Below are 24887 nucleotides of genomic sequence, written 5' to 3' on the forward strand. Positions count from 1 at the left end.
GGTTATACCGCATAGGTGTGTATTACTTTTATTATGACTAACAATTTTCTTCATGCTAAAAAATGCTATATAGTGTACAGTACTATAGTGCACATAAAACGGTATAAACACAGAGATCAACAGAAATCAACACAAGGTTTGTTTTTTGCTAACACGCAATCAATGTTAAACGTATCCTTCACCAAAGTCACGGCCACTGATTAGGGTCTCCCCCTTCTTGTAGTAGTAGTACTTCTGCTCCTGGCATTCCGGATCACAGTCAAAGTACATCCCATGATCAGCTCCGCCCTCTTCCTTTGGGCATTTGATTCGTTGGCACTCAGAGGAGGCGTAGTGAAACTGAACACTGCGTCTCCTGCAGTTGGTATACATACGTACAGTCATAATCATAATTGCACTAGGAATTAATACTGTACTAGATTAGATCTAGCTGCTATACCTTCTCGTAAAAGAATTGCTGAAATAGCGTGTATTGGTCTACATTCTAAATCAAACCTTGTTTCAGAGTTGTTAGGAGGAGTGTAATGAGCGAGGTGACTATGAAACATCAGAGCATCTCCAGGGTTGAGAATAATGGGGACAACCTGCAATGACATCGTAACATTTTATCATGAACGGTGGAACGTACATCGCTTGGATTAGGTCTGTCCACCATACCATACTCTATGTGAAAGTCAACATTAGCAGCATGCTTGTAAAACTGACCGTCTTCAGTATATGGCTGGGGAAGGATGTGCATACTGTGTGCATGCATGTGTGTGGAGTAAGCGTGAATGTGAAAATAGATATTCATTGAGTTGCACATGCGCAGTAGCTCAGAACACGCCCACATTTTACATTGGCAGTAAATAATTAGTTTTTTGTGCTAAAGTTGTTATTTCTCTGCTGAAATTAAAAAGGTATGCCCCATTCCATTTTTTGGTGCTATATAATTTATCTGTGTATGTTGAATAATAGGCTGATATCAAGTGCGAAAAAATAATTTGAATTAATTAATAGGTGAACAAATTTGAATATTTGGGAAATGCAAATATCTACTCTGCACATGTGCAATTTTATAGACCATGTGAACAGCTCTGCATGGTAAACAAATCAAGCGCTGAGGTGACAGACTGATTTAACAGAGACATGGCTACAGGTACAGGTAGTGGAGACAGAGACAGAGACAGAGACAGCACATCCCCTCTTATTGCAGAGCTACTCGGCATGTACTACGACGTTGACAGTGATAGATCATCATACAGTGATGACCATGGATGGATGTACTGTCCCCATGATCTACCGACGCATTCTAGTTATCAGTACAGTGATAACTCCTATAATCCCTTTGTTTCTGATGATGATGTGCCCCCTCCTCAAACTATAGCAAGTGTCGAGGATGAAGAGCCTGGATATGACTACAAATTTGTGTGCAATGTTCCGGGAGCACTTGTATGTTTGATATGCACGGGAGTAGCCAGAAATGCTCAGCAAGTAGACTGTTGCGGCAAAATCTTCTGCAGGGTGTGTCTGCATAAGCTCAAGCTATCTCAGAATAAAGTCTGCCCAAACTGTCGACAGAAGAGGTGGCAGAACTTCCCTGACAAGAAAAGTAAGTAATTGCTAGTTATAGCCCCCCTTCCCCCATAATTATATTTTTCTCTTATTATAATTTATAGGCGTATTAATAATTATAGACCCCTAAGGCGTGTTATTACATCTTTTTCGCCTACGCACACTGCAAGTACTGTGTGCCCGGATGAACATTTTGTTGCATTAGCTGCATGCAAACTGAAAGAGTGGGTAATGATCGACCATGATTGTTCTTAAAAACGATCGATGCCAAAAGTTCTAGCCTAAAATCAATGGCTGCATCAGTAGAACCTTGCAGCTCTCTTCTCACTCTTGCAGCTATCAATAGCTAGCGTTCTAGTGCATCCAGAGCTAACTACAGTAGACTCTCGCTAATCCGGTCACCCTTGGGACCATGCAGCTTGGCCGGAATAGCGAGGTGGCTGTAGCTCAGGAAATAGCCACGGCTTAAAAACAACCTTACCTCGAATCTAATGACTACTTTTGCAGTTCTTGTCTCGAGGGATAATGAATCATTCTGTTCTCTATTTAAGTGTAATCCATTGCTAAACCACACCCAAACGTCATATCCGGCCGTAATAAATACGTATAAAATTACATTGAAAACCTTGTTTGGGACAGCCAGCACTGGCCGGTAAACGGAATAGCGAGTGGCCGTACTTCAGGGTAGTTTTGTGCAGTAAACATATAGCTAGCATTCCGTGCCAAGCCAAATGGCCGGTATATCGAGGTGGCCGTACTTCAGAGAGCCGGAGTAGCGAGAGTCTACTGTACTAAGTAGAGTAGCAACACTCGGTGAACAGGTTTTTCTACGCACTCTTCTTAAAAGGCTGCAATGGCATTCCAAGTAAGCTAAACTAGGCATAACTCGAGAACGAAGCATTATTTTGCAAATCCACGAATTAAAATCCAAGAAAACATGACTAGAAGCCTATAGAAACTCTTACTTACACTTCATTGATCCTTGAGCAGTTATAGCAGTCTACACAGACACAGACACACACACACTATACCGTATACCTCGCTTGCGCATGCGCACCGAGGCATAATTATATATAACTTCCTAGTACTATAAAGAAGTGGCTTGCCCCAGCCTTCCCGCTTGTTTTTGTGTTGTTGCAAGCAGGATGAGTCACGCAGCTCTAGACATCCTGTGTGGAATAGTGCTGCACTGGCTAAGCTAGCTGAATATGGTGCAGAAAGTAAGAAGGAGGTCATTGCCTGAGCCCCAGTGTGATTGATACGAAGGCAGATCTAAATAGTTCCCAGACTGGTGTATCGTGCCAATATGAAAACTCTCAATGAAGAAAACAAACTGATCTGTGACCTATACATGCAGCCAATCGACTTTTTGAATGGTTCAAAGACATGGATATAGTGCATTATAGCGCGAAAGTTTCGCTGTTTTCGTAGGTTAACAATCCTCAATGAAAATTAGGTCAACGAAATGCTTAACTAACGGAAGACACAACGGCGTTTGACCAAATAGCGCGATATTATTTTATTCAATGGTTTTAGAGGCCGTTCCACGAAAATTTAAGTGCCATAAAAATTTCACTCAATACGATATATGTACTCACAATAACATGATAGTGTGATTTTAGTATTCCAAAGAAATGTATACATGCACGAAGTGAAGGTCTATTTGTGCTGTTGTATGCAGTGGTATTAATTATTGGATGTGTACACCAACATGGCATGGCAGTCACTTTAAGCCTCGCCTTTTGCAAGGAGTCTATATGTGTTCAACAAGAGATATGCGTGTGTGCACATGTCTCAGGTTGAGCTAAATGTTCTGTGTAACTGCATGTATTTGTACAGGTAATCGAGACATTGAGGCTCTAATTGTGAAGTGTAGCAACGAGGTACATGGCTGCAAATGGGAGGGAGAACTTCGGAAGATAGGGGCCCATCTCAATGAATGCACCAATGGTGTGCTACTTTGCAAGTACTCGTCCATCGGTTGCAATATAAAGGCTTCAAGTGACGATATGAGTGCACACGAGAAAATCTGTGCTGAGGAGCATCTGAAAATGGCTGTCCAGAAGGTGAATTTGCTAGAACTACAACTGGCTGAAATGAAAGCACAGCTTGGTACGAAATGAATCTCCCTCCAGTAGTGTTCAAGATGACTAGTTTTGAACTGTACCGTAGTTCTAGAAATGCTTGGTCGAGCCCTCCCTTCTACACTCATTCTAAAGGGTACAAGTTGTACATTAGGATTACTATCGTCAGTCGTTCTGGTGGGCACACCGTTTCTGTCAAAGCTTGCCTCTGTCACGGGGAGAATGATGACAACTTGGTATGGCCATTTGCTGGTATTGTGTACTTTAGCATTCTGAATCAGACGAGTGACATCAACCATGTCCCAGGATGTGCAAAGTTCCAGGAGAGAAGAGAAAGTGACAAAAATAAAAGAGTCAGCGCAGCTGAAGGAAAGAGCACTGTTGGATGGGGAGAGCCTTGTCTACTTCACTGTCATCAAAGTGACTTTGGAAATTTTGTGCAGAATGATCGTCTCTTCTTGATGGTCAACAAAGTGGAAATATCTGCCACCAACAAGCCGTGGTTGATTTAGACTCTGAACGTACATTTGCTGAACTGGATTATCAATTATCACTTACAATTGTATATACGTACACTCGTGTTATTACTGTTGGATCATGAATACTATAATAATATACATATACTGGAATACGTAGCTAAGAATCCAAGACACTAACATTCCTTGGTGCAGAGGTGGTAATTACGAGCAAAATAATAATAAAAGATGTTGAACCATAGATATACATGTAAAGGAAAGATAAAGCATTTCCAAAGGAGATAATTATTGTCGTAGTCCTAGGATTGATCAGTGGAAGTAATGTTTGACTCTATCAGAGATAAGAAATCATGAGGCGAGTATGCAATTTAATGTACAAAACATAGGTCATTATAAATAATTATGTCTCTGTTGCAGGCTGCAAGGTGCATATGGCCAATAGCCGTCGATTACTATCCATTACTATTACTGTTGTAATTCGTGAACATTAAATTTTGGCACTCGAATATTACCTATTACCAGTGCTAGAAATAGGAGCATAAAATTACGCGTTTTGGGGCTACGAAAACATGTCATGCGATCAATTTATTTCATGCCGCGATTTCAATGGGGATTGTATACAGGCCTCGAATAAGTGCAAATGTATGCAACATTAAGTTAGTATCACCCAGAAAATGTTTAGCACTACACCGGGTACATTAAGTATAATAATTACTATTCTTGCATCTATACATGTAAACCGGCAGCTTACCACCCGTTGGCACAGTTGGCAGGGTCCAGTGCTATCCACACTCCCTACAGTGCAGAGCATTGTAGAGTTTAATGTTGTCTTCGAAGTGCATACATTGTGCAAAAATAAATATAGGCCTGTATAATTCAATAATTATGGGTGCATGTACTGTGTAGGGTAATGTAACCCTCACCATAATTCTTGATGGGTTCAAACGGAAATATCCATTATCCTGATGCCACATTTTCTCTGAAGCACCTGCATCATTTGTTACGCGTGTTCAAGAGCTTGAGGACATTGTGTATGCCGTTACCTGGTGGCTTGAGCAAAGCCATGGATTGAAGCAACTTGATGTCATTTCCAATGAGTTTAGACACAGTTGAGACAATCTGCAAGTAATTAAAGGTACTAAACTATACATGTAGGTAATATATTTACAATAAGTCGTAATTGATATAGACTTGCGACTTTACATAAACTTTTTTTATATCTAAAACTTGTGATTTAGATTCTTAACACTGAATAATGGAGCGATAATAAGAGACTGCATGTTTAGTACCAAATCACCTCCATATCGTACCTTCTCATGTTTCGCTATCCTATCAAAGAGCTGGCTTTCTAGGGTCATCCTATACAGTCTACGGAACCCGAGCTCAATGTCAGCAGGCTTATCAGATGCTGGCTGCCACCTGCCCTCCTTCCAGGCTGGCTCCCGATTGGCTGCTGTCTCCCAGTCGTTGCCGTCCATCCCAGTTTCCAGCCACTGTGTATACCATTTGGCCACGATCGCACTGATCTCAGACTTGATGCTCTCCACTTCCTCAGATGTGAGTAGCTGCCTGTGTAAGTAAAATACATAATTCAAAATGATTTTAACTGCACACATAATTAAATGTAGATACCAAAAAGAGTAGTATTGATTATTATACGTAGACCACTGTAGTGTCGTTTCATTCCATTTTGACATAATAAATAGGACCACAGTTTTAGCAATTGCTTATTTGACCTCACAACAAAGTAGCCATGTTCTTGGAACAGTTTTACAGGGTCTCCTCCATCTTGCAGAGTTGGATAGCTTACAGGCAGACTGGAGTTGTCACTCTTCTGTTGGCAGATGCATTTAGCCATGATAGAGCTAGTATATTATGTTTATAGTACTGCTGTCGACACGTACCTAATTGACCTAATTGTAGATATGACCACAAATACAAGAGCTGAACAAGATCAAAGGTGACTCTCTTGGAAGTATTGGGCGTGGCTAATCGCACGTGACCTCTTTAGCCTCATTTTGCATTTTGTGCCGGCGATTATGTTGAGGTTCCATAGCTCTATTTTCTACGCCTCTCTATAATACAATAGCCTATTTTATGTGTGAAGATTAAAGAGTGTGGTCGAGTGTTACTGAAGGAAGCGAGGAAACTGTTTTACCACTCATCAGTGTTGGGCATATCAAGCCACCCTACTGTGCTGAGGGAGTGTAAATATGCCTACAAACAAAAAAGACACTCTGAAGTTACCAGGGAAGCACTCTGAGTTAGCTCAATACTTTTCATTTGATGACCCAGAACCCTTGTTCCTGGACCAAAGAGAGATAGGTCATGGAAGCTTTGGTGCTGTTTTCTATGTGAGTGAACACACTTGTTATTTTAATCTGTGATGCACCCCATAATTATTGACTACTAAGACATTGTAGCTAGCTAGCTTGTACATAAGCCATCCCATTGAAGTACTTGTTCGTACACGTATCACCTTTGTTACGATTCTGTGTTAACTTGTAGCTGTGATTCAGGTTTTAAGAATGTGTTGGCCTCGTTCTCAATGCAATGTACTGTGTAGGTGCACCAAAGTAGCTAGTGCAAGTGGTTACCTCAGCTCTCTATACACAACATTGCTTTGATGTGGGTTTTAGTCACCTATTACAAAACCTCCTGTTCTGAAGGTCAGCGTCAACGATATAACTGTACAAAGGGTCCTTTAGAGGCGTACCACCAAAAGCTGGGTCGTTTTTAATGTTTCAAATTTTTCAAAGTTAGCTTGTTTTCATACACCCCAGAAGTTATGTTAGGAACTAAAACCATCAGCAGCGTCTGCCTCTTTGTAAACGTATGTACACTAGCTGTTCTACACCATTCCTGTTGTGTTGTATTCTTACCGCCGTCTTCTGTGTACAAATTGTATGTATTATCAGTTTAGTAGTCGAAAACCCAGCAGTATACAATAATGTTGTGTGCATAATTATGATGCCACTGTGTGTGTGTGTGTGTGTGTGTGTGTGTGTGTGTGTGTGTGTGTGTGTGTGTGTGTGTGTGTGTGTGTGAGCACATGTGTGTCCTTAGGGGTGGTAGACTGACTGCCGTTGCTGTCCGGTGTTTAATACTCCCCCTGATTGATTTTAAATTCTATGGATGACAACCTGTACTCTGTACGTACATTTATACATACCCACTCTAGCTAGCCCATGGAGTCAGTATTATGATGGTCCTTGTACTGTCACAGTGTAAATTCCCTATAGTTTCCTGCATGTGTTATACGTGTAACTTCCACTTGCGTGAGCGTGTGTTGTGTACACATTTTTGGTTTTCAATGTGCTGTACTTTGTAGCTCTGTATGTATGTCTATATGCAGTACCTATTCTTGTTGGTATTCTTGTGGGCTGTGTGGCCCAAAACTTGCACCTAAGAAAAATGTGAGATTTTCCGTGTCAATCGTAATACTTTCTGTTTGTTTCACAGGCCAAGAACGCTGTCACTAACGAGGTGGTGGCTATAAAGAAGATGAATTTCTCTGGAAAACAGTCTACTGAGGTGACGACTCACTGGCTTGTCTGCTTATCATTGTACTGATAGTAAATATAGTCTGTCTATAAATAGACTTGCTGGAAGTATTGCATTGTTATGGTCTTGCTGAGTGAGTATAGTGAAATCCTGTTTACTTACTCCAGAGTGCTAGTGTTTGTTTCCTACAGGTGTAGTAAAGCTATATATGAAGACATGAACTGACAGTGCAGTGTGTGCATTGTGTAGGCAAATGTGATAATTGATTTTGTTTTGATGGTGCATTTTTGGTGTTTTCTAATTAGCTGTTCCTTATCAGTCTGGTTCAATGGTGTAGGTATTAATCAATCAGGGCGGCATGCATTGTACAGAAGTTTTTTATGCTACATGTAAACTCTAAAAGTATAGTTGGTGTAGGGTGTAGCTACTGTGTAAACCTTGTGCAATCGAATGTACTTCACTTGTATTTTGTGTGCCTTTTGTTAACTGTCTCCACACACATACACAATCAATTTAGAAATGGCAAGACATTGTACGTGAGGTGAAATTCCTCAAATCCTGTGACCACGATCACTGTATACACTACAAAGGAGGCTATATCAAGGACCAGACAGTCTGGGTGAGTCTCAGTATTTGACCAATCTAGCTGTCAGTTTAGAAACCTTTCAAAGTTATAGTCTTCCTTTTTCACTATTGTACGCAAAACCTCAAGAATGTCATCTATTGGCTATGTGAACAGTATAATAATGTATACAAAGGATAAAGATCTCTACCATTCCTACTAACCTCAAGGTCCTAATATGTGTAGTGGGTCTTTGATGTCTGGGCAGGTAACAAGTAAGCCCTCGGAGTGAGTTTTGGAAACCATTTGCAAGTTTATTTACTCTTCTTTGCATTGAGAAGAAGTGAAACACACTGTCCTGCCCAAAACTATCTCTTGATACGTACTATTCAATACATGCGAGGTGTACCTAATATTACACTGTTATCTTTACAGCTGGTGATGGAGTACTGTCTTGGATCAGCCTCTGACATTGTAGAAGGTATTTTCTACTTACCCTAAACTCTAATCTTGTTGCCAATTTAGACTTTCTATGTATATGCATGCTCTATGTGTGGCACTTATGGTTAGTGTTTTTATAATATATGTAAGTGTGAGCAATCATGCATTTCAAATGTGTACATAGAGTGAAATCATTCCATTGGTCCATCGTGTAAAGCTTGTGTCTAACAGTGGCTCCCCTTTGCTACTACAGTGCACAAGTCATCGCTAGAGGAGGACGAGATACGGGCCATTGTCCAAGGTGCTGTAATGGTGAGTGGCTCGATCTCATTGCATGTTACACATATTAGGATTTTTATATATATACCTTTATTTCACTAGTGTAGTGTAATAGTTATGCCTCTACAGTACATTATTGCTAAACTGGGAAACTAGCGCTCTCTGTCAGGTGTGTTACTTACACAATAACTGTAAGCCTGGATAGTCCCTTTCAAGTCCTACACATTTGCTCATGATGTGTATTTATATTGATGGAATGTAGCTGTGTAGTTTGTCATTGTTGGCTCAGTGGGACAGCTGTCTAGTCACCCAAGGTCTTGATATGTGTGTGTATGGTAAGCTCAGTCTAGTCTGTTGCCAAGTTTAAAGCCTCTATGGTCTGTCTCTGTAGCTGAAACAGCAGTGAAGCTTGTGGTTGATTTCTTGTATAGTACTTCATCACAAGTATGCGTAACATTGCCTTATACACTTACACTATTTCACTGTTGACTTGCAGGGGTTGGTATACCTTCACTCTCGAGGGAGAATCCATCGCGACATCAAGGCGGGAAACATCCTGCTCACCTCCAAGGGACTCGTCAAATTGGCAGACTTTGGTTCAGCCTCTCTGCGCAGTCCCTGCAACTCATTCGTGGGAACTCCTTTCTGGTGAGTTTGTTGGCACTCCTATTATAAGCATTCCCATTGTGTATATAGGGAATTGTTATTATAACTGTATGTTCACACAGTTGCTTGGCAGCCTACGTTTTAAAGGTGCCTACATGAACATGTAATATATCTTGAGATGTATTTGTGCATGTAGGTGGTAGAGGTGCTCATGAAGTAGCTACAGGGTGGGTACGCCAGCAATAGACTGCATAAGATCACAGCATGAGATGCATGGTCAAATGCAGCTATTATGTGTACGCTATTACACAATCATGTAGGAAGCATCTTGTGCCTGTACAAAACAAACCATATGGCAGTACATGTGATTCAGTTTGTCCTCTCACAGCTTTAGCAACCTGCTTCGGGAAAACTGTACTTTCTATGATGAACTGATATATGTATGTGAATACATGTACATGTACATACTGTATGTGTCTAGTTGGCAGCAATATTTCCATGCTAGACTATTGGTCTTGTTTTCAACACACAGCACACTAGTATTACAGTGTGATGTGTCACTCCCAGGCTACATGTGTATTCATACACTCACAGTCACTGTATGATGTCTGTTGAATAACTACACTGTGTGTGTTTTGTAGGATGGCTCCTGAAGTGATACTGGCCATGGATGAAGGCATGTACGATGGCAAGGTAAGCTGTAAAGGTGCTAAATCACCTGGATTAGGGACTGCAAAATTACTTGTAACAGTGCATACATGTAGGTGATAACAACAGTCACTATGCCTCAGTGTCTGCATGGGCAGCAAGGTATACAGTAGTGTGTTTGTGTGTCAGTCTGTCTGTGTGTATAGACTGCTATAGCTGCTCTATGCTGATGAAGTGCAAGCAAACTATAGGCTTCTAGTCATGGATTACAATTAATTTTGTGGAATTGCAAAATAATGCTTTGTTCTCAAGTTATAAATATGTACTTAGAAAGGGTGTACTTGATTGAATGCCATTGCAGCCTTTTTAGAATAGTGCGTAGCAAAATTGTCCATGGAGCGTTGCTACTCTACGCATTTAGTACTAAGTAGTTAGCTCTGCACTAAACGCTAGCTATTGGTAGCTTCAGGAGCGAGGAAAGAGCTACATAGCTGCACTGTTTCAGATCATGAGCCATTAATTAATACGTACTTCAAACTTTTGGCATCCTCTTAGCAACCATCATGGTCGATCATTTCCTTGAACCATTGCATTCCTTTCATGCAAAGTATCAATTGTGATTCAGAATTCATATGTCATAAAGGCTTTGCGCCTCCACTGAGGCATCAGTACCGGCTGTGCTTTCCTTCTCTTCTGTCTTTTATATATTGCACAACTATGTACTGCCTGCCTTTTTTGTTAGCCTATGATTGCACCCAAGAATGTCGTTGTTGAATGGGTGCCATGGTGACTAGTAATTGTGTGTGTGAAGTGAGTGTTTAGGTTTTGTCTGTGGGTCAGCTGGAATGTGCCAGTTGTAAGGACAGCTGCACTAGCCTCGCAGCGGCTTTAGTAAACTGGCAACTTTAGCATCTTTCAATAATTCAAAGACACACGCACTGTACAATTACAGTGTACATGTACATGTAGGAGAGATAGGTTTTGTTGACACTACTAACTAAACTGGTCACTTAATTACTGCCAGCCAGGTTATTCAATTGTCTATTATAAATTATGTGAATGATGTTTTACAAGTAAATTCTGTTGTCCCGAAATCAGTCACTTCATACCTGTAGTTTAAGTCCTTGTGATAACAGAGTAGATGAGGGGGAAGGGGTTGACATTGTATTCACCCTAGTTTCTGTTTGTGTGTGCTACAGGTGGATGTCTGGTCTATAGGAATCACTTCAATTGAGTTAGGTAAGCAATTACAGCAGCTTGTGCATGTACAACAATGGATTCTACTGTTGTCATTAATATTGTTTATGTCTGTGTGCAAGGACTGCTTCTGCCCCTACTGTGTGTGTGTGTGTGTGTGTGTGCGTGTGCGTGTGCGTGTGCGTGAAGGCTACATCGATCCTGTACAGTAGGAGGCATTTGTGCTCACTTTGATATGGTCACAGTTTAATGAGCTGTAATAATTAGATATTCTCTGCATGTACGTGTACAGTGTACAGTGTATAATGTGCAAACACAGACAATTAACTCCTCCCTCCCCCCACACAGCCGAGAGAAAGCCTCCCCTCTTCCACATGAATGCCATGAGTGCCCTTTACCACATCGCTCAGAATGATCCCCCTAAACTCAAGTTCCCTGAGAAATGGTCGGAGACATTCCAACAGTTTGTCTCCCAGTGTCTTCATAAAGAACCTGAGGACAGACTCACTGCTGCCCAGTTACTAGAGGTGTGTGATGTGACTTGCTTGGTGTGAATAGGATGCCTGTGTACAAGGACTGCTTCTACCCCTACTGTGTGTGTGTGTGTGTGTGTAGTTGGCAGCAATATTTCCATGCTAGACTATTGGCCTTGTGTTGAACACACAGCACACTAGTATTACAGTGTGATGTGTCACTCCCAAGGCTACATGTCACACTGTGCTGACAATTTAATAAGCATGAAGTCATGGGTACATTTAGTGCAATAAGTACATGCATACATTACAGCTGCAGTACAATAACAGAACTTTCAAGTAGAGAGTGTTGAAGTGTTGATCCTCTGACACTGTAATCAATACTCCCTCACACACACACACACACACACACACACACACACACACACACACACACACACACACAGCACGATTTCCTCCGTACTACGTCACAGAGACATCACGAAATCCTAGTCCTACTGATTCAAAGGACACAGGAAGCTGTGCGTCGTCAAGACAACCAGAGCTTTGCTCGCAACCGTAAGATGCTCATGAACAACCTGGACGAGGATGAAGACAGTCAGAAGGACGAGACAGAGATAGAGTCTGAGCCTCCAAGGTGAGCGGGGGGGGGGTTCTCTGTGGTGGATCCATCATTGTGGAGGTTAGGTCTAGGCATTTAATATTTATGGCAGTTCCCTGTTTTCTGTTGATAGTGCACAATACTTACACTGAGTGTAGGTACACGCTTGTTATTTCATTATTTCAACCAGTAGGTTGCCGCTGGTTATATGTCATGTAGTAGTCGCTAATAATGCTGATGTGATTCTGTACAATGATGATAATAATACATGTAATCTTATTATACTTGTAGTGTGCATACATGTAAGTGTACCCGTTATGTTCATGTACACCCCACTTGCAGTGATGCTGGCGACCTTGAGCCAAGTCCCCCGATCTCCTCCCCCTCTCCCACGAATGATAACACTCTCACGTCCCCCCTCGACATGCTCCTCCCCACTCTGACCTGTGCAGAAGACCCCGTCACAGGAGGCAAGAGCCCGGCACATTCACGGAAGAAGAGACCTAGCGATGTGAGTATTCCTCACATGTGTACAGTGCAACACATAATTATATTCACAATTTTGTAAGTACCCGACTTACATTCATCTACAGTACAGTGTTCATGCTGGACATACTTCATGTATACATGTACATGTACTTAACAATTTATCGTGTGTACATTACTCCCCTAACTCATACAGGCTATGCCGGTCTCCACTGGAGGTATCAACAACCATCACATAGCACGGGGCAGTATAGGAACAGCAAAAGCATCTGTTAGTCCCGCTAGACTGCCTGTGAGTCGCACAAAAAGTGAAGGCTCTGCACTGCTCATTGGGAGCACAGAGTCTGGTGACACCGCCCTCAGCCTGTCTGGTCGGGCCACAAAGTCTCCCCCAGCTACTGGGGTGAGAGGAGCCTCAAAGTCTTCCAAGGAGAAAGCTGAAGAGGTGGCTAGGAAAGTGGTAAGTCCCTACACTATACGTACACATGCAGGCATGCTATTCCTAGATGTACACGTACATCAGTGACAATGTACATGTATATTCATGGATTAGTTTTAGTTTGCAGGGATTAAAGTTTGGGAGGAAAGGTTAGTGCGCCGCAAACCATACCCATTTTTATTGGCCACACCCCTTATTACATCCTGAAGGCATCACAGTAGTTACACATCATAGACAGTAGATTCTACCCTATGATTGGTGGTTGTAGTTGAATGCGATGATGTCATGTAGTTCACCCCTGCCCCCCACCCCCCCCCCCTGGATAAAACCCTGGTTTGTAACACATACGTCGTGTATCATCACTCAGTTAGTTCTTACTCTCAGCTTGTGTCATGCTATGTTTTGAGTCTGTTGCTGTAACATTCTCATAATAGTATACACTCATTATCCCATTCCTCTCCCTTCAGGCTGGTAACAGTGACGGATTTTCCACTCTCCGCTCATCCAAGATGGTCTCCAAGCAGGCCGCAGAGTGGCAGATCCAGTCTGAGCTCAGGGAGCAGATGCAAGGCTACAAGAGAATGAGGCAACAGCACAAAGCTCAGGTAGGCTGGACATTTTTGAAATTGTACAGTATTATATACATACTCAAATGTACTCAATACAAACTCTCACATACTGTACATGTAGAAAATGAATGTACAAAACATGTCTGGTGGTCCATGGTAATTCTGGAGTTTGTGTTCAGTGTGCATTACTGTAACAGTACATGCAAAGTGGTACGTGTACATATGTTACATGTATTTTATCCCCTCCTCCTGGTCACACAGATGCAACAACTGGAGTCCAAACACAAAAGTGATCTCGCTGCCCACTTCAAGAGTCAGGAGAAAGAGGTAGAGCAGCTATGGGCCATCTACGAGAGGGACCTGGAGAAACTCAGGTCCAGACACAAAACAGAGAACGATCAGAAGGTAAGCACAGTACTAGCAATCTGGTCCTTGGCTGTTGTCACACTGTATATACATTGTACTACAAAGCATACAAGTGTAGCATGTTAACACTTTACACTGTTTTGAAGTGCTACTGCCCACCTAGTTCAATTTGTACAACATTGAACCTATGTATATGCGGTGTACATTGCGCAATTGTAAATCTTTATAACAATCGCATGTTTTTGTAGGCTATCACTCTACTACTGTTGTTTCCTTTACCTCTCAGAACAAGCAGCGTTCCAATGATGAAAAGAAGTTCCAGAAGGGTCTCAAAGAACACCAGGATTCAGACATGAAGCAGTTCTTGGCCCAACAAAAGTCCGACCTTAAAACCACGAAAGCCACTTACAAACGAGTGCTAGATGAGGACCCGAATCTGACTAGTGCTCAGCGGAAACAGATGCTTGAGGAGAGGAAGAAAGAGGTGCAGGCACAACTGAAAGGGAATGAAGAGGAACACTTGGGGAACTTGAAGTCTGTTGCTGGAGAAGAGTTGGTGGGCTATCGGCAGTCTCTGATGCATGAGAGGCAGACCTTGGAGAAGGGCCTCCTGCAAGAGGTGAGCCGTGGTTGCAATGTGCTTATATGCTTGTGAATGTTTATGGTGCTATCAACTGAGTTCCAAAAATTCGGTGAAATGTTCTGTCACCCGCTTGTAGCAAGTAAATTTCCTACTTGCACCTTGTCAATTACCCAGCTTATAGTTGGAAGCCACATTTTCACCCACTTGTGTAAAATCCTGAAAGAAACCCTGCAAGTGCACTTGCATGCATGTACATGTATTATATAAAGTTCAAACACTTGTGTAAATAAACTGTAAAACATCACCGTTTCCATGCACCCACCCACACACACACACAGGACCTTAATCTAATGCAGACACATAAGGACCAATCTCAAGACCTCCGACGCAAACATCTCTCCAACACGATTGAGCTTCAGTACTACCAGTTAAAGTCGTTGCACGAAGTGAGGAACGAACACCTGGCACGACAGCACGCCTCTGAATGGGACAACCAGATCGCCTACAGCAAGAAAGCTGAGAGGGAGCTGAGGAAGAAACACGTTCTGGAGCTCAAGGAACACCCAAAGAGCATGAAAGTAAGTGTGGTTCGAGTACATGTACACTGTGCTGTTAATTACACTTATCAAAACTGCATGTACTGTATACATTGTACCTCTAGTTTTCCATTTTTCTTGTCCTTATCCCTCTCGATGTAGCATACAGTGTAAATCACACACAAACCATTCTGTTCACTCATTGTACTCTCTCTCTCTGGCTTTAGAGTAAAGAGACACAAATCAAGAAGCAGTACAATGATACAGTTCGTATCCAGACCCGACAGTACAAAGTCCTCCAGAAACAGATGATAGCCAGCCTCCCTAAGGAGAGACGGAGGGAGATACTCAGACAGACCAAAGAGGAGCAGCTAAGGAAGACTCACATGCTCACTCTACAGTATGAGAAGACCATTTCCGACATGTCCCAGCATGAAGCTGTAAGTTATACACTTGTATGGAATTCACACACACCTATTGTACACATAATTTTGTATATTTACAGCATTTACTTACAAGCATAATTGTTACTTTGTGTGTACTTATAGTTTATGGCTCCTTCCAACCCCTCTCCAGGTGAGGCTGGACGAAGCACAAGAGTCTGAGCATGAGGCCCTGAGGAATCAGCTTACACAGGAGCAGGAACTACTCGACAAGTTCCAGGAAAGTCAGAAAGCCAAACTGACGGCCCAGCACGAGAGGGAAAAGCAGGCTCTCGATGAGAAGGTGGAGAGCACCAAAAAAGAACTTGAGAAAGAGGTACACGTTGCTTGTGTGTGTGTGTGTGTGTGTGCTGCTAAGTAAAAAGCTTACGAATTGTAGGTAATGATCATCTTTGTTTGCGTAAGTTATATTCCACAATGAGTTGCTGGGGTACAAGGTACATACATCTGTAATTGTGTAGCATTATCACTTATGGACACTTGAATACATTGTGAGTAAACTGAATGTTGTTAAGTAGTAATTACTAGTTGTTGATTGAGTGTAGCTTCCGCTACATGTACACGTATAGGTATCGTTTCGTTCACTGCATGTACAGTATATGATTGCTGGTATAGTTATTGTTTCTGTGTGTATAATTATCCTCACAGTGTCTGTTCTCAATGTTCACTTTTCCCCTCACTGCAGTTACTTGAGGAGAGCACCAGGTTGCAAACCATACGCCTGGAGAGACAACAAGAGCTACAGAAAAAACACCTCGCTGAGGTCAAAGAGTTCTCAGAGAAGTTTACCAATCACAGAGTGAGGGATACATCAACCTCCTCTGACTATGGGTCGCTTAGCTCTCAGCAGAGTAACACTATAAACACTCCTATCGGTTTAAAAACATCCTCTGTATAGATTGATCACTATTTTTATGTATTAGAATAATTATGTATTTAGAAATTTACGTAGTTTTAAATCTTGGATGGCTTTAACATATAAAGTTTTGTGTGTAAAGGTGCGTACATGTTACATAAACAACAGTCTAACGTTGAGCTGTTGTGTTAGATTTTTTATTTCATTTTCCATACGTTCATCTTCAGATGTGGTTAATAATGTCTAAGCACTTTTATTGTTCTCTGCAGGCTTTTAATATAATTATGAAATGGCCTCAAGTGAAATCTTTGCTTTCACACACAGACAAAAATGTAATCTGTACATACATTATATATACATGGATTTTAAAAAAGTTTTGAGAGAAAGCGAAAATTAATTAAGCTATATACAGTCACTTTCCTCGGCTTGATGCACTGAAACTTTTACTGAGTGACGAGGAAGTTTTCTTTTTGCCCAAACCAGAAATCATAGATGGGTTCTTTGCTATTGATCGCACTCTCCTCATTTTTTCAGCTGCAGCAGCTTTTGGATTAGATAGAGAGTCTAACTTAACTGTAAACTCTTTGTCCACATTGTCCAGTAGCGGGTGGTACTTGGGTGGACCACTGTCTCGCTCTGCACAAATTGATAGTGGTTTTAATCTATACAGTTACTTATAGGTTGCTTAGCGTAATAATATAAAGCTACACCCCTTTTATCTATATATAGGTCTTTCGAAATGGTGGGTGTATTTAGCTAAAAAAAGTGGGTCATTAGACTTACTGATAATAGCTAGGAGTATGTACACTCCTCTTTTGGTAAACAGAGATACACAGGAACTCATTTCATTGCTCTGCTCAGAGAGGTTGATTATTGTGAACTTTTCTGCTTCTGCATCTGCAAGTCCTACGGAGGCTGCATGAATAAATAAACTCATGCAGTCATCTAATTAATTAGTATGAAATAGTTCGAACCTCCATTGATGTTAGGGAAATTGCATCTCTTTTTGATACTGTCAACCAGAAGCTTCAAGCTACAGTCAGGATTGAATAAGGCTTCTTCATCAGCTGCAGAATGTTCCTGAGAAACTAGATCTAACTGTACTATAGCTCTGTAATACTCACCTCCGTGTTTCACTGTGAAAAACGTCATATTTGCATGCTAAAAGAGCTTGTTTACAAAAAAATAATAGGAGACGTGCCCCACCCCCCTTCTGTGCAGTGGGAGTGGTTTACATAATGGTGCGCATTAAATTAAACCTATAATCTTGAAACTCGGCGAAGACTAATGAAAATGAATGCATGGACATCATTATTAGTGTGCACACTCCACACTCTTGACTGAAGTGGTGAGATCCTAGTATAGATAGATAGATATGGCACTGATGGAGCTGCCAGAGGTAGATCTAAAGCCTTCAGTTAGTGTTCCGGCTTTATGATATTAAACAAGACAACCCATTATTCTGGACTTTTCGCCAATGCAATGTAATGTATGTCATTATTAAAAGCTTATTTTTCTTTTTTAGATGACTTTGTTGATCACGATTGGTACTCTCTCTTCATTCTGGGCTGTTCTGTTCCTCCTAGACCAGCTCATAAGAAGATACAGACCATGGAAATCGGCCTACCTTCAACGTCTTGAAGATTGCGGTCTCAGTCTCTCCTTCGCTCATGTTAAGTGCTACACTACCAAGTTTAATAAATTCTTTCACACCATTGGGAACAGTAGCAGGACTGCTTGTCGTCTATGGTTTGGACTAGGCGTGCTGACGGGAGTGTTGCTCATGATAACGTCAGTTGCCGTCCTCATGTACACTCTGTTTCAATTCATATTCAGTAAAGTCTCAGAAGATGGAACTCACTCACATCAAGTCTTAACTCCTGTGATGCCCGGTGTTAATCTACCATGGAACGATATCGCTTACTACCTATTTACCCTGACTGTGTGCGGTGTGTTTCACGAGGCTGGCCATGCTTTGGCTGCTTCGACAGAACAAGTCACTGTGACTGGTTTTGGTGTGTTTGTGCTCTTCCTCTACCCTGGTGCATTTGTGGATCTTCATTCCGATCATCTGAGTGTGATTTCACCTAAAAGGCAATTGAGAATCTACTGTGCAGGAGTTTGGCATAATACAATACTTGTACTGTGTGCACTCGGTTTGTTATGGTGTATGCCCTATATACTCTCTCCATTGTACATGTCTGGTATTGGAGCTGTTGTGACATCACTTCCCGAAGACAGTGTTTTGGCTGGGAAAATTCGACCGGGAAGCGTGATCACTCGAGTCAACTCATGTCTTGTTACTACTGATGAAGGTTGGTATAGTTGTATTATGGATATTGCAAACAGACCACAAAGAGGATACTGTGTACCCAATGAAATGTTAACTGGCAGAGAAGCTTATGGGGTGAACGAGACAACGGTTGCTGACGATGGAACGATTGAATGTTGTAAAGAACATTTAGACTCTGATATCTGTTTTCACATATTCTACAGCAAAGGACGACATAGTCAATACAAGTGTTTAACAGCAAGGGCTGTATCAGCGAGAGAAATGTGTGGGAGTTCAAGAGACTGTCACGGTGTCTATGAATACGCCTGTGTCTTCCCAGCTATATCCTCTCCAAGTAAACTAATAAGAATTTCACATACTGAGGACAAAGATGTATTATTCCTCGGAGATCCATCTGCTCTTCCTTACATTGTATCAACGAGCAGCTTTGTTCCAAGAGTATCTGTCGCTCCATTGTGGCTACCAGGACTCATGAAGACTCTTTGCACGTACTTTATTTCTCTCTCCAGTGCACTGGCGCTGTTGAACATGGTACCTGCCTATTTCCTCGATGGGCAATGGACTCTCTCTGTGTTGATGGAACTTTACTTTGAAAAAAAAATACCAGATGCTCATAAACGACATTTTATTTTAAACTGTGTTTTAATATTTGGAAGTGTTTTGTTAGGGTTAAATATTTGCTTGGGAATTTGGACACTAATCAATTGGTAAATTATGTTTTAATTCTCTTTAACATGAATTGTGGACATAACTGAAAAACTGCAACTGACAACATTCACATGCAAAAAAGGTTATCACTTATATAGATTCACTATCGTTAAGAGTTCATTTGAACTCTTGCTATCATGTAGCTATTACTTAGTTACTACTATCCACTATGATCCTAGTTACTATATTCACTATATCCGATATTGATCACTGTCTATATCCACTATCCTTTATTGTTCGCTAGATCTATTATAGGATCCACTATATCCTATCATCTTATTGTTTACTTAGTATTGTTTGCTGGTTAGTATCCATCTGGTATTCCGCCCTTTCTGGGATCACTAGTAGCATGCAGCAGACCATCCACCACGTTTATTCCCTGGACCACTGCAGAGGAAGTGCTCACTTGTACTATGTGCCCTCTCGACTCCAGACTGCTGGTGATGTCTTCAGAGAAATCAGTCTCCACTGATACAGAGTTCGGGATTAGCCTATGATGTAGTCGCCTGCGATAGATGGCCTCGTTTAGAGGGAGAGAAAACCCGAGCACATTAAGGATTACCTGCAAAATAATAATTATGATAAAACTAAACCGTTTAGCTTTTAAGTTGATATCTAAAATTGCCTATACATGTTCACACTGTCGAAACATACTAGTTTCTTGCCACATAAGTTAAATATTTCATGCTCACAGAGTCACCTGTGCTACACTTGTAGTAATACGAGATCCTCCGGATGCACCCACCACCATCTTAACTCCATCGTTAGTGAGTATCACCGTTGGCGTCATTGAAGAGAGAGGTCTCTTCTTTGGCTCAACATAGTTAACTGATATCTCATTGAATGAATCACTTCTACCAGGAATATTGAAGTCTGTCATCTGGTTGTTAAACACTATTCCACTAGTGGAGGAGCGATCTTTGGAGCCAAAGCTGCAAGAGTACGTTGAATTGAGTTAGAGAAGATGGGAATTACACACATACGTGCGTCACGGCACCGTAGCAGACCACAATGCACCATGCACACGTATATATGCAGCACCTGCAACTGCTGCTAGAAATTGTCCAACTTACAAGTAGTTGACGGAATTTGTCATTGAAACAGCATCTCCATTCTCAGCAAGTACCGAAAGATGAGAGGTTCCACGATCATGAGCAACTTGCAGCGGACTAAACGGATCAATGTAATGATCAGAGGGATACGTCATGCTGTCATTGATTCTCCCCCTCAAATCCACTGCGGTATTTTCATTCAGCATATACTGAACAGCCTGTAAATTTGTATTTAAAGTAGGTTTGTCTCAAAATTACGCCCACTCATAATCTGTCTGAGTCTGAGGCCTGCCAGCGCTTGAAATACAAGGAATACGTCAATATATACATTAACAATGCATGGGTAAAGTACCTACAGTGTAGGTACAAAAAAGTGAAGAGTCTGCAAGGTTGTTCCTTGTCAGGTATACAAGATGATAATATAATTTCACTCCGCAATATTTCAGTATATAGCTACCTCTATAACAAAACTAGTCTTGCAACCATAATTTTTTAAACTGCGAGGAAACACAGACTAGATCTATATCACGAGGGTGCTCCCGTTTCCAATCCTGTTAAGGCTCACAGTAAAACAGTTTACAAAAAGTGTTTGTGACGTAGAGACAACAACGAATTTATATGGTGTGTATTGTAGTTGCTTACTCCCCTTCATGTTAGCCTCCTTCGCAGCCTTTCCTTTTTCTGTTCTTTGTCACAATACTTCAAAATACGGGACGAATAAATAAAGAAAAAGGAAAGCCTGCCTTGCTAAGTCGCATGACTATTGACAAGTAGTAGACAAGTGAAAATGAACGTGGGCAAACTAGCTGGGTGGAGCCTGACAGAGCAAAAGCCGGCTACAGCATGCCTACGCCGCGGCATTGCAAACTCTAACATAAAAGCTGTTAGCATCGATCCTAGACAGTACGCCAGAATCAAGTGTGGAGACATCGTAGACGAGGGCTTACCTAGTAAAGATTAGCTCAGTTTTTTTTCCTGAGTTCAGACTTACAGCAGTAGTCTACTTTCTAGTGTTTAATTTATACTTCCTCTACTGACTAAAGGTCTCACGAAGGCTGACTGTGCTGTTCATAAAAAGATAATGATTATGTTCCTGGTAAATGCGCTCCAAGTACTATGTGGGAGGACAGTTATTGAGGTTTTCTCTCGCCCACACTCATTAAATTTTGTCTACATCAGTAGGGGATCACGCGACTTAGCAAGGCAGGCTCTCCTTTTTCTTTGTTGCTTCCTTCTTTTTTTATTTGTTCCTCCAATTTTTCTTTTGTGACAAAGAACAAAAAAAGGAGGGCCTGCGAAGGAGGCTACCTTCATGCACTGCTGCTCTCATGATCAGTGAGCCATGCACTTACTAGGTTAACTGTGTCATTAAAGGCAGGATCTCCCAGCTTTAGCCTCTGAGCGTAGGCGTACTTCATTGCTTCAACAATACGATGCGAGGATAAGCCATCCAATTCTCCCTCCTTGAAATCATAGCCTGCAGGTGATATAAGTGGATATTATAGCATTTGTAAGCTCTTAGTATAAGTTTGAAACCTTCCAGTGCGCATGCATGCATGCTCAGTATAAATATAAAACTAAATCGGTAAATTATAGTGTAGAACAGTTACCATCGAGGATGTTTAGTATGAGCCCAAGGACAGGTCCGCCCCCGGGAGCCGAAATTCCCAGTACATCATATGCATCGTAAGATGCCCTGGTGACAGGTCGCTCCTCCACACTGTATTCCTCAAAATCACGTGCAGTTATGATGGCACCAATTGCTTGTAGCTCACTGACCATCTGCTGCATAAATGCACCTTCGTAGAAGTAGTTGGCACCATTGTCGGCAATATTTCTGAGCGTTGAAGCCAGGAGGGGACGCTTCAGCATGTCACCTTCAAGTAGAATACTTCCTTCTGGAGCTAGCAACTCTCTGTAACAGTGGAATTCAACAGATTTGGAAAACGGTTTAATATATAAATTGTAAATTTAAAAAATCTATTATGTTGCAGTTGCAAGTTAAGCAGTACTTACGCCAGTCCTGGAAACTTCCCAGAGAGGATACGCGGTTCTGAAGCTTTAATAGCTTTGGCCACAGCATTGGAGATTAGAATGCCCTCAGTATAGCGATTCGAATAGCTGGCTCAAATAGCTCATTCCATTCTAATTTTCCAAATCTCTTCCAAGCAACATCATAGCCTCGAATCTCACCAGGAATAGCAATGGAGAGTCCACCTGTGTGTTCATAATTACTGATAACATTAATTTTGGGTAAACAGCTACATAATAATTATTAGAGGTGACCTCTGTTCAGTGGCTGTGTTGAACAATGTCATATATTATTATAGATCGTCCATTTGCTAGTATTTGCTGGATTTCTCCTTCCATGGTTATAATTATTACAGTTGGTCTCTCTTTAAGATCATCCACTTCAGAAACTCAAAGAAGCATCCGTAACAGGAAGAACAAGGGATAGATATACACACCGTATTTCTGACTTTTCGAGTGCTAATCACTCCGTTAAAAGCGCAAAAACTTAAACTGGTACTGGTATGACACACAATCCTTGCCAGAACGCAATAGTTATATCACAAAGGTCTGCTAATTTGGCTCATTCGCAAAGGTTTCATCGCAAAATATTCAAGGTCGTATATATATAAAAGAGAAAAAGGGCATGCATGCAACAGCTTGTGAGCAGACTGTAAAATGCAAGTGGGCGGTAGAAAGTACAGCTGAGCCTCGATTATCCGATTATCTAAACACCTGCATGTCATATCCCCACCTTATTTGTATGGCTGAAATATTCGAATAACAGAATGAGCCACGCCCCTCCAATAATTCAAGGGCATCAGCATGCTAACGATGCCCCAAAGCTCTTACAAATGTACTAGTCTTAGACATAATGCAGTTGCCATGTTCAGTATATTATATAGACAGAACAAAATACCAAGTTATCTGCTAGGCTAAGCTAAAATGTTCAGCCGATCAGCAGAACATCAAAGCAGCTAAAACCATATAGCTTTCCACTTCAATGTGGGAGTAAGTGTTTTTGTTATCATTAACATTTGCTGAATCTGTGGGAGTAAGTGTTTTTGTTATCATTAACATTTGCTGAATCGTTCACCCGGATAAGAGTGATCAGGGTTGAAACTCAACTCTACATAAACACATGCAATAGAATGTTGTGTAAAGTACATAGTATAGCACTGTAAATAGATCTCACAATTTTAATATGTATATATAGCGGGTTATTTTCGTATGGTGGAAATTTTAGCATATTGAGCATCATATGAAAATTACCGCAATAGCTTCAACATCACTATCCTGAGCTGCATGTAGGAATACGAAATACTTAGTTTATGAAAAATTGCACCAACGAAAATTCCCCGCTGTATAGTACATATATATATACCTCTTATGTGACTGTCAGAAGCAGTGTTGTTGTACATGTATGTACTCGCATTCAGAGGGGCAACCTCTCGAAAATCCAGAGCGAATGACTCTCCACTGGTGTGATTGTAGTAGACCATGAAGCCTCCTCCTCCAATTCCAGCAGAGTGAAAATTGACAACCCCCACACAAAGCTGACCGGCTATCGCAGCATCCACAGCACTCCCTCCTTTCTTGAGCATTTCCACTCCTGCTTTAGAGCAAGCTTCAGCATCAGCAGCTACAGCTGCATTGCTGTAAGTAGCACTGTCTTCAGCACTTGCACTGTTGGCATTGGAGACTCCGACACCCACACCAACACCAATACCAACTGCAATCACAATCACCAAGACTACAGCAATGCCTACACCAACCAGGGCAAGGGTTTTTGTTGAAAGTGGGCTTTTGGCAGACTTCTCTTCATTTGCCATAGTTAGATCTATAGATTTACTCGAGTACTCTGTAGCTATAAAAAAAATTTTATGTAAATTATAGTGGGAGGCTTGATTTATATAATTATTAATTTTAGTGATGCGCATGCGCATAACAGGACCGGAGAGTAACCATGACACATTCCACATCCTCCACCAAGAAGCATCTGTTTCATCGCCTGGCCATTGCACTTTGGAGAGGAAATGCCTGCCTGTGGCTTCATCGCCAACAAACTTTATCTCCTTCAGCGGATGGTATCCGCTAAACTGTATGCCCCCCCTCTTATCT

The 24887-nt window shown here is 41.5% G+C and overlaps 6 protein-coding genes across 7 annotated transcripts; 3 read left to right on the forward strand and 3 right to left on the reverse strand.

Annotated features, from left to right (window-relative positions):
• Positions 1 to 26: 26 nt before the first annotated feature.
• On the reverse strand, positions 27 to 6089 carry LOC135340125 (uncharacterized). The gene is made up of 8 exons (XM_064536453.1): positions 5851 to 6089; positions 5425 to 5683; positions 5158 to 5233; positions 5038 to 5102; positions 4866 to 4909; positions 629 to 740; positions 496 to 584; positions 27 to 355 (listed from the first exon to the last, which is right to left on the reverse strand). The coding sequence occupies exons 1-8, from the start codon at positions 5970 to 5972 to the stop codon at positions 166 to 168; spliced, it is 957 nt and encodes a 318-aa protein (XP_064392523.1). The 5' UTR covers positions 5973 to 6089; the 3' UTR covers positions 27 to 165.
• Positions 831 to 4242, forward strand: LOC135340126 (TNF receptor-associated factor 4-like). The gene is made up of 3 exons (XM_064536454.1): positions 831 to 899; positions 958 to 1591; positions 3394 to 4242. Exons 2-3 carry the CDS (start codon positions 1129 to 1131, stop codon positions 3675 to 3677), a joined length of 747 nt encoding a protein of 248 aa, XP_064392524.1. The 5' UTR covers positions 831 to 899; positions 958 to 1128; the 3' UTR covers positions 3678 to 4242.
• Positions 6090 to 6108: 19 nt separating the features above from the next.
• Positions 6109 to 16950, forward strand: LOC135340119 (serine/threonine-protein kinase TAO3-like). The gene is made up of 19 exons (XM_064536446.1): positions 6109 to 6468; positions 7577 to 7648; positions 8136 to 8237; positions 8616 to 8661; positions 8875 to 8933; positions 9397 to 9548; positions 10148 to 10199; positions 11354 to 11393; positions 11700 to 11878; positions 12271 to 12461; positions 12768 to 12936; positions 13108 to 13371; positions 13818 to 13955; positions 14181 to 14324; positions 14572 to 14904; positions 15207 to 15446; positions 15632 to 15844; positions 15981 to 16163; positions 16533 to 16950. The coding sequence occupies exons 1-19, from the start codon at positions 6328 to 6330 to the stop codon at positions 16743 to 16745; spliced, it is 2931 nt and encodes a 976-aa protein (XP_064392516.1). The 5' UTR covers positions 6109 to 6327; the 3' UTR covers positions 16746 to 16950.
• Positions 16951 to 16973: 23 nt separating this feature from the next.
• On the reverse strand, positions 16974 to 17932 carry LOC135340127 (uncharacterized). 2 transcript variants are annotated; one of them, XM_064536456.1, is made up of 4 exons: positions 17828 to 17932; positions 17678 to 17770; positions 17487 to 17609; positions 16974 to 17339 (listed from the first exon to the last, which is right to left on the reverse strand). In XM_064536456.1, exons 1-4 carry the CDS (start codon positions 17853 to 17855, stop codon positions 17116 to 17118), a joined length of 468 nt encoding a protein of 155 aa, XP_064392526.1. In that variant the 5' UTR covers positions 17856 to 17932; the 3' UTR covers positions 16974 to 17115. The 2 variants fall into 2 exon arrangements, with proteins under 2 accessions (XP_064392526.1, XP_064392525.1); XM_064536455.1 differs by having other exon boundaries at positions 17487 to 17618.
• Positions 17933 to 17937: 5 nt separating this feature from the next.
• LOC135340132 (membrane-bound transcription factor site-2 protease-like) lies at positions 17938 to 19714 on the forward strand. Its single transcript, XM_064536460.1, has 2 exons — positions 17938 to 18051; positions 18229 to 19714. The coding sequence occupies exon 2, from the start codon at positions 18229 to 18231 to the stop codon at positions 19705 to 19707; it is 1479 nt and encodes a 492-aa protein (XP_064392530.1). The 5' UTR covers positions 17938 to 18051; the 3' UTR covers positions 19708 to 19714.
• LOC135340201 (glutathione hydrolase 1 proenzyme-like) lies at positions 19697 to 24845 on the reverse strand. The gene is made up of 8 exons (XM_064536522.1): positions 24151 to 24845; positions 22855 to 22973; positions 22773 to 22786; positions 22367 to 22671; positions 22109 to 22233; positions 20778 to 20974; positions 20405 to 20636; positions 19697 to 20266 (listed from the first exon to the last, which is right to left on the reverse strand). Exons 1-8 carry the CDS (start codon positions 24746 to 24748, stop codon positions 20009 to 20011), a joined length of 1848 nt encoding a protein of 615 aa, XP_064392592.1. The 5' UTR covers positions 24749 to 24845; the 3' UTR covers positions 19697 to 20008.
• Between the last annotated feature and the right edge of the window lie 42 nt (positions 24846 to 24887).

Source organism: Halichondria panicea, chromosome 8, assembly GCF_963675165.1.
Source record: "Halichondria panicea chromosome 8, odHalPani1.1, whole genome shotgun sequence".
NCBI lineage: Eukaryota > Metazoa > Porifera > Demospongiae > Suberitida > Halichondriidae > Halichondria > Halichondria panicea.